This window comes from Taudactylus pleione, unplaced genomic scaffold (assembly GCF_031769625.1).
Source record: "Taudactylus pleione unplaced genomic scaffold, aTauple2 ptg000025l, whole genome shotgun sequence".
Classification (NCBI taxonomy): domain Eukaryota; kingdom Metazoa; phylum Chordata; class Amphibia; order Anura; family Myobatrachidae; genus Taudactylus; species Taudactylus pleione.
Genome location: NW_028284427.1, coordinates 3,169,080 through 3,185,603, shown reverse-complemented (window position 1 = coordinate 3,185,603; position 16,524 = coordinate 3,169,080). Strand labels below are relative to the sequence as shown.

Sequence of the window (16,524 nt, the reverse complement as noted above, 5' to 3'; positions counted from 1 at the left end):
TTGGCAAATTTATTTATATATTGTTGGACTGATGGTATAGGTTACTCAAATTAAATCTGAAAGTCTGCAGTTAAAGCACATCTTGGTTGTTTCATTTCAAAGCCATTACGGTGGTGAATAGAGGCCAAAATATGAAAATTCTGTCAAGGTCCCAATATTTATGCACCTGACTGTACATGGATACAATAGTTGTATAATAATACACACATTCATAGTTTGCATATCCTCATATCGTAATTTTTGGAGCCCACTTTGCATAGTACAACAAGAGATATGGTAAGAACTTACCTTTGTTATCTCTGTTTCTACGAAGTCCATAGGGTCCACAGGGTTGACCTTGGGGTATAGCTGGATCTGGATCCACGGGCACCACGCATTTAAAGCTTTGCTGCTCCCAGGATGCACTTGGGTCCGTCCTCCTCTATACCCCGCCCCCGAGCCACAGGCACCTCAGTTGGTAAGCAGCCAAGGCCGGAGGTGGAGACTAAACAGAGAGAAGGAAGACTGGAACACACAAGAAACCATACTCACAGAAATGGGAGACGGAAAACCGGTGACCAGCCACATAGCCCATATGAAGCCAGGTGCGTCAGGGCGGGCGCCCTGTGGACCCTATGGACTTCGTAGAAACAAAGATAACAAAGGTAAGTTCTTACCATATCTCTTGTTTTCTACATCAGGGTCCATAGGGGTCCACAGGGTTGACCTTGGGGATGTCCCATAGCAGTTCAACTAAGGGTGGGGACGCTCCTGTGCTGAAAGGAGTACCCGGCGCCCAAAGGATGCATCCTGAGAGGCGAAGGTGTCAAACGCATAAAACCTCAAAAACGTCTGAATTGAAGACCAAGTGGCCGCCTTACACAGCTGAACAGCAGAAGCGCCACGTCTAGCAGCCCAAGAGGGACCCACAGAACGAGTGGAATGAGCATTAACAGAGGCTGACACAGGCAAACCTTCCCGTGCATAAGCCTCACAAATAACGGAACGAAGCCAACGGGCTAACGTTTGTTTGTTGGCAGGCCAACCCCTCTTGTGAAAACCGAAGAGGACAAATAATGAATTAGACTTCCTAACCGAAGCAGTCCGGTCCACATAGATTCTAAGCGCCCAGACTACATCTAAGGAAGCCTAACCAGCTGAAAGATCAGGTGACTGAAATGCTGGCACAACAAGTTCCTGATTAATGTGAAACTTTGAGACCACTTTGGGCAAAAACTCAGGACGAATGTGGAGCACCGCTCTGTCCTGGTGAAAAATCAGAAAAGGAGGGTGACAGGAAAGCGCCCCCAATTCTGACACCCTCCTGGCAGAAGCAATCGCCAGGAGAGACGTCTTAAACGTCAGCCACTTGAGTTCCACTGACTCAATAGGCTCAAAAGGGGGACCCTGCAGGACCCGTAGCACCACCGCCAAGTCCCAAGGAGGCACGAAGGGAGGCTGGATCCTGAGAACACCATGGAAAAAGGTGTGAACATCTGGCAGTGTAGCAATCCGTCGTTGGAACCACATGGACAAAGCGGACACATGAACCTTCAGAGAGGCAAGGCGTAAGCCGAGGTCCAAACCTGATTGAAGAAATTCCAAGATCCCAGAAACTCGGAACACCTGAGGATCATAGCTTCTGGACTCACACCACTGAAACTAAGTGCGCAACACCCTGTGGTAAATCCGTGCGGAAGCAGGCTTGCGTGCCCTGAGCATGGTACCAATAACCGAACTGGAGAAGCCCCGCGACCTCAAGACGGCTGTCTCAAGAGCCACGCAGTTAAAGACAGCCGACCCAGATCCAGGTAAAGGCAGGGCCCTTGAGACAACAGGTCCCGACGCTGAGGAAGAAGGTACGGAGCGTTGATGGAGAGGCTCCTCAGATCGGAGTACCAAGGATGTCTGGGCCACGCCGGAGCCACCAGCACGAGCGTGCCACCGTCCTGCTTGCATTTCCGCAGAACCCGAGGAAGTAGGGATATCGGTGGAAACAGATAGGCCGGGTGAAACGTCCATTTCACCGACAGCGCGTCCACAAGACAGGTGCCTGCGTCTCTTGTCCTTGACCCGTAAACAGGCAACTTGGGATTGTGACGGGAGGCCATCAAGTCCAGCTCCGGCAGCCCTAATCTGTCCACGAGTAGCTGAAACACCTCTGGGTGAAGCGACCATTCCCCGGGATGCACGTCGTGACGGCTGAGGAAGTCCACCTCCCAATTGAGGACTCCGGGGATGAAGACCGCCGAGATCGCTGGAATGTGGCACTCCGCCCAAGCTAGGATGCGAGATACCTCCGACATCGCTGCCCGACTGCGAGTTCCTCCTTGGTGGTTCATATATGCCACCGTGGCAGCATTGTCGGACTGCACCTGAACCGCCCTTCCGTGAAGAGCGGGGCCGGACAACTGCAGGGCCCTGTACACTGCCCGCAGTTCCAGGATATTGATGGGGAGAAGTGCTTCCTCCGCAGACCAACAACCCTGAAGCGACAATGAGACGGTCACTGCCCCCCAACCCCGGAGACTGGCATCCGTCATGAGCAGGACCCAGTCCGGGATCCAAAAGGGGCACCCCTCGACCAGATGAGCTGTCTGAAGCCACCAAGCCAAAGACTGCCGAACCTCCGGGAACAACACCAGCATCTGAGAGCGAATCCGGTGAGGTAACCCGTTCCATTCCGATAGAATCGGCCCCTGCAGGGGCCGTGAATGGAACTGGGCAAATTCCACCATGTCGAATGTCGACACCATGGACCCCAGAACTCTCATAGCCGAATGGACCGACAGGCGACAACTGCTCAGGCAACTGTGTATCCGCAGCTGTAGGGAGGAGACCTTTTCCGGGGTCAGTAAGATCTTTTGCTGACGAGAATCCAGCAGGGCTCCCAAATGAACCATCCGCTGTGATGGAATCAGGGAGGACTTTTTCCAATTTATCAGCCACCCGTGCGCTTGCAGGCAAGCGATCGTCAGGTGGAGATGTTGAAGCAGTACCTCCGGGGAGCTCGCCAGCAACAGGAGGTCATCCAGATACGGCAGCAGCCGTACATTCTGGTTCCGAAGATGTGCGGCCATGACCGCCATAATCTTTGTGAATACCCTCGGTGCCGTGGAGAGTCCAAAGGGTAGCGCCCGGAACTGATAATGATGTTGAAGAATAGCGAACCTCAGATACCGCTGGTGCAAAGGTGCTATCGGAACATAGAGGTAGGCGTCGTGGATATCCAGGGACACCATGTAATCCCCAGGTTCCATCGCCAGAATGATGGAACGTAACGTTTCCATCCTGAACTTGGGAACTCTGAGATATTTGTTCTGAGACTTCAAGTTGAGGATAGGGCGATGAAAACCATTGGGTTTCTGCACCAGAAACAGAGAAGAATAGTACCCCATCCCTCGTTGTAATTGAGGAACGGGAACAATGACCCCAGCTTTCAGCAAAGACTCTATAGCTTCCTGAATCTGTAAAGTCTTGGTCTTGTCCTGAGAAGGACTCGTGCAGGAAAACTGGTGGGGCGGTCTGTGCCGAAAAGACAGAGCGTACGCCTGGGAGACCACTTCTCGAACCCAGGCATCCGTGGTGGTATTGTGCCAGAACTGGGCAAATAGAAGAAGTCAGCCTCCCACTCTGGGGTCCCCCAGAGGGAGGCCCATCCCATCAGGCAGAAGGTTTATTTTCCTGCTTGGAAGAAGGGCGCCTGGCACTCCAGGCCTGCTTCTTGGGCTTAGAAGCGGCCTTGGTCGCCGACTGCCTCGGGAAGGACTGACCTTTGGCCTTGCCCTGAACCCGAAAGGACGGAAAGGCAGAGCTCCGTACCTTGGTAGGTGCAGAAGCCAAAGGGAGGAAGGTTGATTTAGACTTAGCCAGAGTATCCACTATTTTGTCCAAGTCTGGACCAAAAAGCACCTCTCCATTAAAAGGTAAGGCCTCCAGGCTCTTTTTGGAGTCTGCGTCAGCCACAAGGACCGAGCCGCCTACACAGCTGCAGCCGACACCCTAGAGGTCAGCAGGCTTGCATCCAACGATGCTTCCCCAATGTAGGAAGCCGCATCCCTCATTTGTCCTATCAACGCTCTCTGGATCTCCGGAGCATCATCCGGAAAGGTATCCTCCAAAGCATTGGCCCAGCTCTCGATGGCCTTAGCCACCCAAGAGATGGCCATGGACGGACGGGCCACCGCCCCTGAGAGAGAGTAGATAGACTTTAAACAAGTCTCCACTTTCCTGTCCGTGGGATCTTTCAGGGAGGAGATCGACGGCAAAGGCAGCGTTTTAATTAAGCGGGTGACATGGGAATCCACCGCAGGCGGAGTTTCCCATTTCCTGCAATAAGCCTCAGGAAAAGGATAGTTTGAAGCCAACCGTTTCTGCGGTTGGAATCTCTTGCTGGGCAACTGCTAGGCCCCTGCCATATGATCCGTCAACTGGTCAGACAGGGGAAAAACAGTCAAAGCTACTTTGGCCTTTTTAAAATTAGGGTACTTCGACCTGGGAGCCGGCGCATCCTCCTCTATATGAAGGATGGCCCGCACCGCCCTAACCAATGCCGGCACATTAATGGAGGACTTAGCCTCCACCTCCTGGGCCCCGGAATCCGAGTCAGAGTCTTCATGGATCTCCCAGTCATCCGAAGACACGTCCATGTCCGTGAACCGCGCCGCCAGTGAAGCCGAAACAGGTCGCTTGGATGCCTTTGGGGGCAAATCACTGTGCAACATAGACTGAAAAGCCGATGACGAAGCCGCCAGGCTCTGAACAGAGCTGGAGAGGACATCCACCCAGGGAGGGGGTACCGTTTGAGGATACCCCTGAAAGGGTACCATCGACTGCTGCGGCACCGTGGGAGATTGCACGTATACAGGCAATCCCGCATAAGGACCCACAGTCTGAGACCTGGTAGGAGACTGCACCAGACGCGTCACACCCGGGGAACGGGGGATGGTAGGCTCGGGCAACTCCCTAGAAGGGACCGCAGTCGGGACCGCAAGCCGGTCCGCGATCGACGCCAGCACTTGCGTAAACATCGCCCAGGGAGGATCCTGTGCCACCGGGGGTTTAGAGGGACCAGGTACCAGCTGGCACCGCCCGCACAGACCGTCCTGAGACAAATCCGCCCCATCAACCCCTGCCGAACAGCCTCGGCAGGAAAACAACACAGGAGCCACGGAGCGCTCATTCTCCTCATCAGACATGACACAAAACTTTTGCAATAACAATGTATCACCGAAACGCGGTAAGGCGTATAACACCTGCGCACTCCCAAGTATGCAACACAAACAGCCCACAATATGGTACCGAGTAGCACACCGCTGTATATGACGGAGCTCACAAATACGTAGATCTATATAAGCGAGGTACACAGAAAGAACACCCCTCCCCCACGCACCTGCGGGCCGTAGGAGAAGGAAAGGGATAGGTATAAGCTGACAGTAAGTAGAAATAAGCACAGACAGGCAGCACTAGCAAAAGTCACATACCATGCAGAGAAGTTAGTACTCACTGCACCTTCAGCAACAATCAACCTCCCAGATTCAGTGTCTGGGAGGGCTATAGCGCTGCAAACACTGTCCTTTGTAGGGGGAGAGGTACGCAGGGGGACTGGTCCACTGTATACCGCCCGGGAGCTCTGCGATGCTGCCTGGAGAAGATGGCCGTCGGAGAGCTCTGAGGAGGAGTGGCCAGGAGATAACAGCCCAGCGACGTCAGCACACGTGAGAGAAGGCGCGCTGGGCTGAGGGGAGGAGCCGCTAAAGCAGGGAAGGCTGTCTCCCCTGCTAGTGATAAACCCCCAGGGAAGCCGGTTCCCCGCCGGTACTTACACCCTGGTGGTCCAGCGGTCACGCGGGGTATGCCACAGAGGGGGGAGCCCGCCGCCGCTACTAGCGCCGCCGGTCTGTCCCCAGAGACCGGCGGCTAAAGACTGCCTTTGTTCCCCCGCGTGCAGCGCTTCGCGCTGCATGCGGCTTCCCTGGCCCCGTGTGTCCGGCAGCAGTCCTTGGGAGGTCCCGGAGCCACACTAGTACTGAATCCGGGGTCCCGCTGCGATCCCCAGATCAGTACTGGCGTCGCAGCGCCAGCGGGGCTGTTGGAGCGGCAGCGTGGACGTCCAGTCTGATGCTGCCGCTCTGAAGATAGTAAAAAATAAAATAATAAAATCTGATTTTTAAAAATAAAAATAAAGCTATGGGGCTGCTTATGCAGCCCCACTGCCTGGGGTGACCCGACTCCGGCTGGGCACCAACTAAAACTGAGGTGCCTGTGGCTTGGGGGCGGGGTATAGAGGAGGACGGACCCAAGTGCATCCTGGGAGCAGCAAAGCTTTAACTGCGTGGTGCCCGTGGATCCAGATCGAGCTATACCCCAAGGTCAACCCTGTGGACCACCTATGGACACTGAAGTAGAAAATTTTGTTTTCCAATGCCATTCTTAATGTGAGCTCTTGATTCTAGCTATTAACCATTGTATTTGATTGTCTAACACTGCTTTAAGGACCGGAAATTTTGTTTTCACGAAGCAGTGACTTTTGTAAACCCCTGCCTTCCTAGTGTGTTGCAGGTGAAAATGTAAAACCGCACCGGCAGTCAGTGTAAAACCCAGCACGCTTTGCGCTGACTGTGGGTGTTGTTTTCTATATACATCTGCTTTGTAAATAAAGCCCAAGAAGTCATGCATGCACTGGAAATGAAGTCCACACCAGCTATATGTCAAATCTTATCCGATCTAAACAACCAAAGGGTGTTTTCCCTTAAATTTATAATCATTTGTTAAAAAGTCAAATAAAACTTACTCTTGCACTTTGTCCACCAATAAGCTGGTCATCTTCAGTCTGGACGCTGGTTCGACTTCTCACGTCAAAGTCTTCAGTCTCAAAATCTGAATCATCCAACTCTTCAGGGGTCTGGAACAAAAAGTTGGATGTACAAAACAAAGTTGGATTAACAGAAATTGTTTATTTAAATTATTTTCATCATAGTATATTAATACTGAAGACATCAAACCTATGAAAGAGCACATGACTTATGTTATAAACAAAAATGTGTTAAACAAAACAAAATATGTTTTATATTTTAGATTCCTCAAAGTAGCCCCCTTGTGCTTGGATGACAGCTTTGCACACTCTTGGCATTCTCTCAATCAGCTTCATGAGGTAGTCTGGAATGGTTTTCCAACAGTCTTGAAGGAGTTCCCAGAGGTGCCGAGCACTTGTTGGCTGCTTTTCCTTCACTCTGCGGTCCAACTCATCCCAAACCAGCTCAATTGGGTTTAGGTTGAGTGATTGTGGAGGCCAGGTCATCTGACGCAGCACTCCGTCACTTTCCTTCTTGGTCAAGTAGCCCTTACATAGCCTGAAGGTGTGTTTGGGGTCATTGTCTTGTTGAAAAACAAATGATTTTGTCGGCCAGGCGCTGCCGGGAATCGGCATTTCATACCGATTCCCTGTGTACTAACCCTACCTCTGCACAACACAACTGATGGTCTCAAACACATTAAGAAGGCAAGTAATTCCACAGATTGACTCTTGACAAGGCACACCTGTTGATTCAAAACCATTCCAGGAGACTACCTCATGAAGCTAATTGAGAGAATGCCAAGAGTGTGCAAAGCTGTCATCCAAGCATAATGGAGCTACTTTGAGGAATCTAAAACATATTTTGATTTGTGTAACACTTTTTTTTGTCTACAACATAATTCCATGTGTTCTCTCATAGTTTTGATGTCTTCAGTATTAATCTACTATGTTGAAAGTAATTTAAATAAACAAAAACCATTGAATGAGAAACTTTTGACTGGTACTGTATATAGAGATATATATATATATATATATATATACACACACACACACACACACACACATATATATATATCAATATCAATCAACACACAGTGTTGAGGGGTCCATACATGAATTGCTTGTTCACCCAATCTCCAATTCTTGTATGATCTGCAAAATCCTCGGCTCATTGAATCTGATCATTTTTGGGTTGGAGTCAGTGAGTCAAGGATATTTCCAACATGATGGATTTTGCTGATTTTTTCCCCACAATCTTTGGCAAAATGCAGTATTTTCCCGATAGATTGTTGATGTATGGGCCCCTTTAGCTCTTCCATGTAGATATTAACAAAAAAAAAACAAATAAGAGAAAACAACAACATACTCTTATCATAAGAACAGCCTTGCGAATATCACGTATTCCATCATACACTAATCTGGATGCATCAATAAACTCATTTTCATCCATTGGTTGATTGGTATCTCCACAAAGGGCTTCAACTGCAGCTTCGACTTGCTCAGTGAAGCGTGGCATAACTGAAAGCAGATTTGCATGTTATTACATCCAAAATAACCTAAAACTCTGGAAAGTATTTGTATAACGTAAAAGGAATATCACCAAAGTAAAGAAAAGAATTGTATTTAACAGCACTATGCACTTTTGTAAATTCATTATTGGTTTTCATGTTTACTGCTTTACCAGACGTTTCACAGTCACTGTTAGGAGGCTCCTAGATATAACCTTGTAACAAGCAATATTAAAAACTATATTTATAAATAGATTAATTACATTTTTGGTAGTATTGGTTATGTTTTATTTCATGCTAAGTTTATTGCTAGGATATAAATGTTTATTAATGATGAAAGAACAGGGTCTTAGATTTGGACTGATTGATTGGGGATGAAATAATGTGTGTTTTAGAAACCATATATTATTATTGAATGAGGAATGCGATATTCATACAGATGTGTCCTCATACATCTAGCCTCAATACTACTTGCCTGGCATGAGTGAGCTTCCAGGTCCTGTGCTGCTCTGCTACCGTTGGGCCTCTTTTTTGTTAAAAATGCGTCTACGTTGCAATGTGATATGACTAGGACGCACAAGCAGACTGTGCCGATTAATTTGATATGCGACATTTGCAGGACCGGATTAAGGCTTGTGGGGGCCTCAGGGCAACTAAGTTGCGGGGGTCCCCTTCAAGCCACACAGAGCTGAGCCCAGCCGTGCCCCCAGTAGCAGTCCCCCCTCAACAGTAGTCCTCCCAGGAGTACCCCTAGTAGTAATCCCCCTCTATGCTGTGTCCCCCAGTAGTGGCCCCAGCAGTGTGCAGTGCCCCCATTAGTACACCCCCCCTCTTTGCAGTGTCCCCCAGTAGTGGTCCCACCAGTGTGCAGTGCCCCCAGTAGTATCCCCAGCAGTGCCCCTAGTAGTAGTCCTTTCCCCCCCCAGCAGTGCCCCTAGTAGCAGTCCGATCCCCCCCCAGCAGTGCCCTTAGTAGTAGTCCCATCCCCCCTTCCCCCGGCCCGACACACACACACGATAAAAAAAAAATCTCCACTCACCTTAATCCCCACTCCGGCATCTGCTCCTCCATCCGGCGTCCCGCTCTGCATGATGGGAGAGATGTCATCGTCTCTCCCATCAGCCACTGCGGGAGCCGGAAGACGGAGGCTCCCGCAGTGGGCCACAGCGCAGCAGCTGATGAGAGTCTATGTGACTCTCATCGGCTGCTAAAACAGTGTGCCGTCCACACTACCACCCTGCCCCAAGCAAGTAGTGTGGGGGCCCTCTGTGTGTGGGGGCCCAGGGACGACTGCCCCTGTCGCCCCCCCCTTAATCCGGCCTTGGACATTTGTGTACACCAGTCTGTATATGGAGCACAACGGAACTTGGAATGAAAAAAAGCTGCAGCTGCTACAGTGTATCAATTCGTATACAGATTCAGAGACCCAGATGCACACATATATACAAGTGTCACATATTAAATTGATCAGCATAGTCTGCTTAGGTGTCCTAGTAGAATCGCATTGCGACTAAGACGCCCCGCGCTAGCAGTGTCTCAACATGTCAGCAGGGTGAATCGATTAAAGGGAATCCCTACTGTCAAGAAATTCTCACGAACCTAAGAGGCCATTTTACTCTCGGGAAACATCTACGGCTGGAAAATACATTGAGATATGCTTTTTTTTATCTAGAGTCTGGTAGGGAATGACCTCTGCTCTAGCGCTGTTGCACTTTATGTTTGCAATATTGGCTTTCATCCTGTTTGAGGTAGGCAGACATTTCTGCCAGTGTGTTTGAGGAGGTTTTTCATGATTTGTATCGTAATACAGAGTGTATTGTGAAGAAATAATGCACTATTAGTGCCCTTCAGTCTTAAATGGCTGTTTAGCCATACCTGTATTTGACAAAAGCTTGGTAGCTTCCAAAACCTTTTCTGTGTAAACTCCAGGTTCATAATTATCCATTTCTGAAGTGACAACATGTATAACCCTTGCTGCACGTCCACGAATGGCACCAGCTGTACGATCTAATCCATCAACATCTTTTTCCTGAAGAGCTATAACGCATTTATTGACATCCTCCAAAATATGATTTTCTGAAATAAAACAAAATAGTATTGATTAATGATATTTTACTAAACATGCAGTTAATAGAACAAAATCTAGTTATACACATTCTTCTGCCAACATGAAAATTTAAAATGTTTGTTTCTGTCATAACCAAACTTATAAATGAAACATCCTAAAAATGAATGACCCATTTCTGTTTGTTTATTTTTTACTTAAATTTTGCTGTAACTGGCGACTTACAGGCATCGGCGAGTTCCCGTTTCTGCTTCTTGTTTTAAAAAAGTAATCATTTAAAAAAGCTAAACCAACCTAGTTTTACCTTTTAAATGATTGCACCTTTAACCACTTGCCTGGCGTGGTCACATCTGATGCGACCAGTCAGAAACGCCCACTACTCGGCTGCTGAACGATAATCTTCCAGCAGCCGGCTATATCAGAGGGATCTGCTGGTTCCTCTGCACCCACTGTTCCATTGCTGGCCAGAGTGATCGGGACACAGCGGCACCCCTCTCCCAGCGCGGCTGCAAGGGCAGCCGTAACTTACATAGAAGCAGCAGCGGCGGCTCCTGGTAGCCGCAGGTGCTGCAGTGTCCCGATCACTGTGGCCAGCAGTAAATCAGGAAGCCAACATCCTCCCACCCGGCGCAGCTGCAGGGCAGCTGTCACCTCCATGGAGAACAGCAGTCATGACTCCAGGAATCCTGCCACAGCTGCTGCTGTGTAAAGTCGGCAGTACCCCCACCTCCCCCATGAGGCTGCTGCTGCAACTATCTCCTCCCAGTCGGGGGCAACCCACCTCCTCCTCCTTGCCGCCAGCAGAAGCTCCGCCTCCCATGTGCCCGATCACTGCTGGCCACAGTGACAGTATATATACATAGGGTCCACAGGGAGACATTGGGGTGTAGGTGGGACCTGGAGGACCGGACACCAACAGCAAAGCTTTTCAATCAAAGGATGCTCCGGTCCTTCCCCCTATACCCCGCCCACAGCCTGAGGGCAACTCAGTTTTGTTAACAAGCCCAAGGCAGGAGCAGGAGAGGAGAGAAGGAAGACTGGTACACTAAAGAATCACACTCTCACACAGAGAAGGAAAAAAGTGACCAAGGGAAGAAACCCATAGAAGCCAGGTGTGTCAGGGCAGGCGCCCTATGGCCCCTATGGACTTCAAAGAATGAGAGTTAACAAGGGTAAGTATTACCATAACTCTCCTTTTCATCTTCAGGGTCCATAGGACTCCACAGGTAGACAGACATTGGGGATGTCCCAAAGCAGTTGTTCAAGGGTGGGAACGCTCCTGAGCTGATAGGACAATCCTACGCCCGAAAGAAGCATCCTGAGAGGCAAATGTATCAAAGGCATAAAGCCTAAGAAACCTGTGGGCAAAAGACGCCATACATAGCTGTTCAGCTGAGGCGCCACGTCGGGCTGCCCACGAGGGACCCACAGAGCGAGTAGAATGAGTAGATACTGTAGCCAGTACAGGAAGGTCAGTCTGCGTGCAAGCCTGTGAGATACTCATGCAAATCCATCTGGCCAGAGTCTGTTCGTTAGCTGGCCACCTTGTGGAATCCATATAGGACAAAGAGGGAGCCCGATTTCCTGATGGAAGTAGCACGGTCCACGTAGATCTTCAGAGCACGGACCACATCCAAAGAGGCCTCATCTGCTGAGAGGTCTGGTGATTTAAAGGCCAGAACCACAATTCCCTCATTCAGGTGGAAGCGAGAAACCACCTTGGGAAGGAAGACTGGGCGTGTTCGAAGTACAGCCCTATCCTGATGAAATATTAAAAAGGGGGAGCGACATGAAAGTGCCCCTAAATCCGATACCCTACAGGAGATGCTTTAGCCAGAAGAAATTGAATCTTCACAGTGAGCCACTTGACATCCACTGATTCCAGGGGTTCTAATGGAGGTTCCTGAAGTGTTTGGAGCACCACTGACAAATCCCATGGAGCCACAGGAGGGAGGGATAAAGGGAGTTTGAATATGTAGAACACCTTGCATGAAGGTGTGAACATCTGGTATAGTAGAAATTCTGCGCTGAAACCAGATAAAGCAGAGACCTGCACTTTCAGAGATGCTAGGCGGAGGTCTAGATCCAGTCCACCTTAAGAAAGGCAAGAATTCTAGTAACTTCTTTAAAGCCTTGAGAGTCATAGTTTCTTGGAGCACACTATTAGAAATATGTATGCCTTATTCTGTGATAAATTCTGATTGAGGGCGGTTTACGGGCTCTGGGCATGGTCTGGACCACAGAGCTGGAAAATCTCTTAGCCGTTAGGAGGGATGTCTCAAGAGCCAAGCTGTTAAAGACAGACAGGCTAGGTCCAGATGTAGACATGGACCCTGAGACAACAGGTCTACTCGTAGAGGAAGTTGAAGAGCAACGTCTATGGAAAGACTAAGAAGATTGGCGTACCAATGGCATCTGGGCCAAGCTGGAGCTATTAACAGGACTGTGCCCCCCTCCTGTCTGAACTTTCAAAGCACTCGAGGAAGCAGGGATATTGGAGGGAAGAGATATGCCAAATGGAAGTTCCATTTCACCGGCAATGCGTCTATGAAGGCTGCGTCTGGGTCCCTTGTTCTGGCTCCATAAACTGGAAGTTGTTGTTGTGTCTTGAGGCCATGAGATCCACTTCCAGAAGACCCCCTTTGTCCACCAGAAGTTGAAAGACTTCTGGATGTAGACCATTCTCCGGCATTCAGGTCGTGATGGCTGAGGAAGTCCGCTTCCCAAATGAGAATCCCGGGGATGAACACTGCGGAGATAGCTTGGAGATCGTGTTCTGCCCATGTGAGGACACTCCCGTCATTGCTAACTGACTTAAGAGTGCCCCCTTGGTGATTGAGGTAGGCCACAGTCGTGGCGTTGTTGGACTGTACTTGTACTGGCCTGTTTTTCAGAATGTTCTGAGCCAGAGTGAGAGCTCTGTAGATGGCTTGAAATTCCAAGATGTTGATTGGCAACACTGCCTTGACTGGGGACCTTCGGCCCTGGAAGGAGTGCTGGACGGTTACTGCTCCCCACCCTCGGAGGCTTGCGTCCGTGGTGAGGAGAGCACAGTCCAGGATCCAAAAGGGATGACACTTGTTCAAATGGGATGTCTGTAGCCACCAGGCTAGGGACAGGCAAACCTCTGGGGTGAGACTCAGTCTGGGATCTGAGCAGATGGGGTAGCCCGTTCCACCTAGAGAGGATCAGGTGCCGTAGGGGCCTGGAGTATAACTGGGTGAACTCCATCATGTCGAAGGTGGACACCATTGATCCCAAGGCCTACATTGCAGGGTGAATTGATACTTGGCGATTGTCTGCGTAAGTCTATGCTGTATTGCTTAAATCTTGTCTGCCGTTAGGAAGACTCTCTGAGGGCTCAGAGAGCTCCCAAATGCACCATCCTTTGAGAGGGTGTCAGGGAAGACTTTTTTCCAGTTGATAAGCAATCTGTGAATTTGTAGAAAGGCAATGGTTACCTGCTGATGGCGGTGAAGAATCTCTGGAGAGCTGGCCAACAGCAATTATCCAAATATGGGAGCAGTCTGATTCCTTGACGACGATGAGAGGCTGCCATAACTGCCATGAACTTGGTGCAGACCCGAGAGGCCATTGAAAGGCCAAACGGCAGAGCCTGAAATTGGCAATGTTGCTGTAGTATAGCAAACTGGAGATATTGTTGATGAGAAGGCACTATAGGTACATGTAGGCTACAGTCCTGAATGTCTTGGGATACCATAAAATCCACAGGCTCCATAGCTAGGATAATAGAGCGGAAGGTTTCCATACGAAACCTGGGCACCCTGCTAAACTTGTGCACAGATTTGAGTTTGAGGATAGGCCAATGAGACCCATTGGGCTTCTGAACTAAGAAAAGGGTAGAATAGCCCTTGCCCCATTGTGAGGAGGGGACCCAAATTATTACTCCTGAATTCAGTAAGAAGTGAATGGCTTTTTGGAGCAGCAGGGCTTTACTTGGGTCTGATGGGAGGTCCTGTGCAAAAGAACTGCTGGGTGGGGGTCACCTCAGGAACGAGAGACCACTTCCCTTACCCAGGCATCTGACTTGGTTTGATGTCACACCTGGGTGAACGGCCTGCCACCCTGCCCGTCAGGCTGTAGGTTTGTACTCAAACTTGGCAGGTGGACAAGTAGTAGCCCAGGCTTGTTTGGCCCTAGGCTTGGAGGCCTTGGCTGATGTCTACTGCCATGGAAAGGACTGACTCTTAAGATTTTCCTTGAGGGTGAAAGGACCGAAAGTATGATGTCCGAGGCTTTGTATCATATGCAGAGGGCAGGAACGCCATCTTAGAAGCAGCCAAAGTAGTCACAAGTTTATCTAATTCTGGACCAAATAAGATATCTGAATCGGCTTTCCAGGACCGGAGCCAAACAATACGACGGGCCACTACCGAAGTAGCAGATATCCTGGAAGCCAGGAAAGCCGTATCCGTAGCTGCTTCACCCAAGTAGGAGGCTGATTCTCTAATGCGAGATATGTAGGATAGTTGTTCCTTTGAAGCATCGGGAGGAAATGTCTCTTCTAGGGCCTCTGCCCAACTCTCAGTGGCTTTTGCCACCCAGGCCGTAGCCCTAGCAGGATGAGTAATAGCTCCTGTAAGAGAGTACAGTATATGGATTTGGGACAAGCTTCTATACATCAATCTGTAGTCTCATTCAAGGAGGTTGCAGTATGGATGGGTAAGGTGGCATTCTTAACCAGACGTATTACATGACAATCCACTGCCGGGGGAACTTCCCATTTAGTGCAATCAGTAACTGGAAGAGGGTAAAAGGAACTTAAAAGTTTGTGAATTTTAAACCTTTTACCGGACATATTCCATGCTTCACTCTTGTTATCAGATACCTGGTCAGAGTGAGGGAACTCTTTTAAAACTACCTTTTGTTATTTAAAAAGTGGTTGTCTTTTTTCTTAGGAGCGGATTCTTCCTCCTCTATTTGTAAAATAGATTTTACAGCTCTCACAAGCAGGAATATTTAATTTATAGGGTTGCTCCTCGCCTCCTAAGACAGAGTCAGAGAGGTCTGCGTCTTCTGCCTCCGCAGATGATGTATCAGAATCATATAAGTGGGTGGACTGGGAAGATAACACAGCACATTTAGTAGACTTTTCCTTTTGCAGCATTTGCTGAAAAACTGTAGAGGTATTAGCCAAACTCTGTACTGAGGAAGACCGTACGTCTACCCATGGGGGAGGCAAAGGTACCTGCTGTGGCCATCCTACAGGGGGAGCTACCACGAGGACTGCTAAGTGGTCCGCAATCTTAGCCAGCACCTGTGAAAAGACCATCCTGATGAGGTCCTCTGGGGCTAAGCCCACTCGCAGGACTTACAAGATAGAGTAGGAGCAGCATCAGCCTGCTTGTTATTCTTTCCTCTGCCAGACAGCCATAGGAATAATAAAATACAGAATTATGGTATATGGCCCTGTGGACCCTATGGACCTCGAAGAAAAGGAATTATCAAAAAGGTATGTTATACCACAATTCTGTATTTCTTCTTCTACCTTTGGGACGTCCTAGAGCATTTCCCTTACGAGTGGGGAAACTCCTGGGCAGAGAGAAGAATCCGCCGCCTAAAGGAAGCATACTGGGAGGCAAACTTATCAAATGCATAGAATTTGATAAACTTATTAACGGAGGACCAAGTGGCTGCCTTACAAAGCTGTTCAGCCGAGGCGCCATGTCTTAAGGCCACAATGGTCCAACTGACCGAGTGGAATGTGCTGTCACTCGGTTAGGAACAAGGAGAGCCGCTTGAGTATAGACTTGCGAAATGGTCATACAAAGCCAGCGAGCCAAATGTCTGTTTGTTTGCTGGCCAGCCTCTTTTGTGAAATCCATATAGCACAAAAAGAGACTCAGATTTCCTGATGGAGCTGGTACGGTCCATATAAACACGAAGAGCTCGAACCACATCCAGGGAAGCTTCACTTGTAGACAGGTCTGAAGACTGGAAGGACGGTACTACAATTTCCTCATTTATGTGAAAACTGGAAACCACCATAGGGAGGTAGCCTGCCTTGGTACGGAGGACAGGTCTATCTGAAAAATCAGATATGGCGAGCGACATGACAATGCTGCCAAGTCAGAAACTCTGCGAGCTAAAGAGATGGCGAGTAGAAAAAGTGTTTTCGCTGTCAGACATCTGAAGTCCACCCTATCCAAGGGTTC

At 49.3% G+C, this 16,524-nt stretch overlaps 1 protein-coding gene across 4 annotated transcripts in view; it reads right to left on the bottom strand.

The window, feature by feature from the left end:
• The window catches only part of CTNNA1 (catenin alpha 1), a 235,030-nt gene that overhangs the window by 63,349 nt on the left and 155,157 nt on the right, over positions 1-16,524 (bottom strand). For all 4 annotated transcript variants that reach the window (XM_088451270.1, XM_088451266.1, XM_088451286.1 and 1 more), the window contains 3 exons: positions 10,159-10,359; positions 8,142-8,293; positions 6,773-6,883 (listed from right to left, as the gene is read on the bottom strand). In XM_088451270.1, coding sequence (XP_088307396.1) covers positions 6,773-6,883; positions 8,142-8,293; positions 10,159-10,359 — 464 coding nt within the window. The remainder of the gene's footprint in view (positions 1-6,772; positions 6,884-8,141; positions 8,294-10,158; positions 10,360-16,524) is intronic.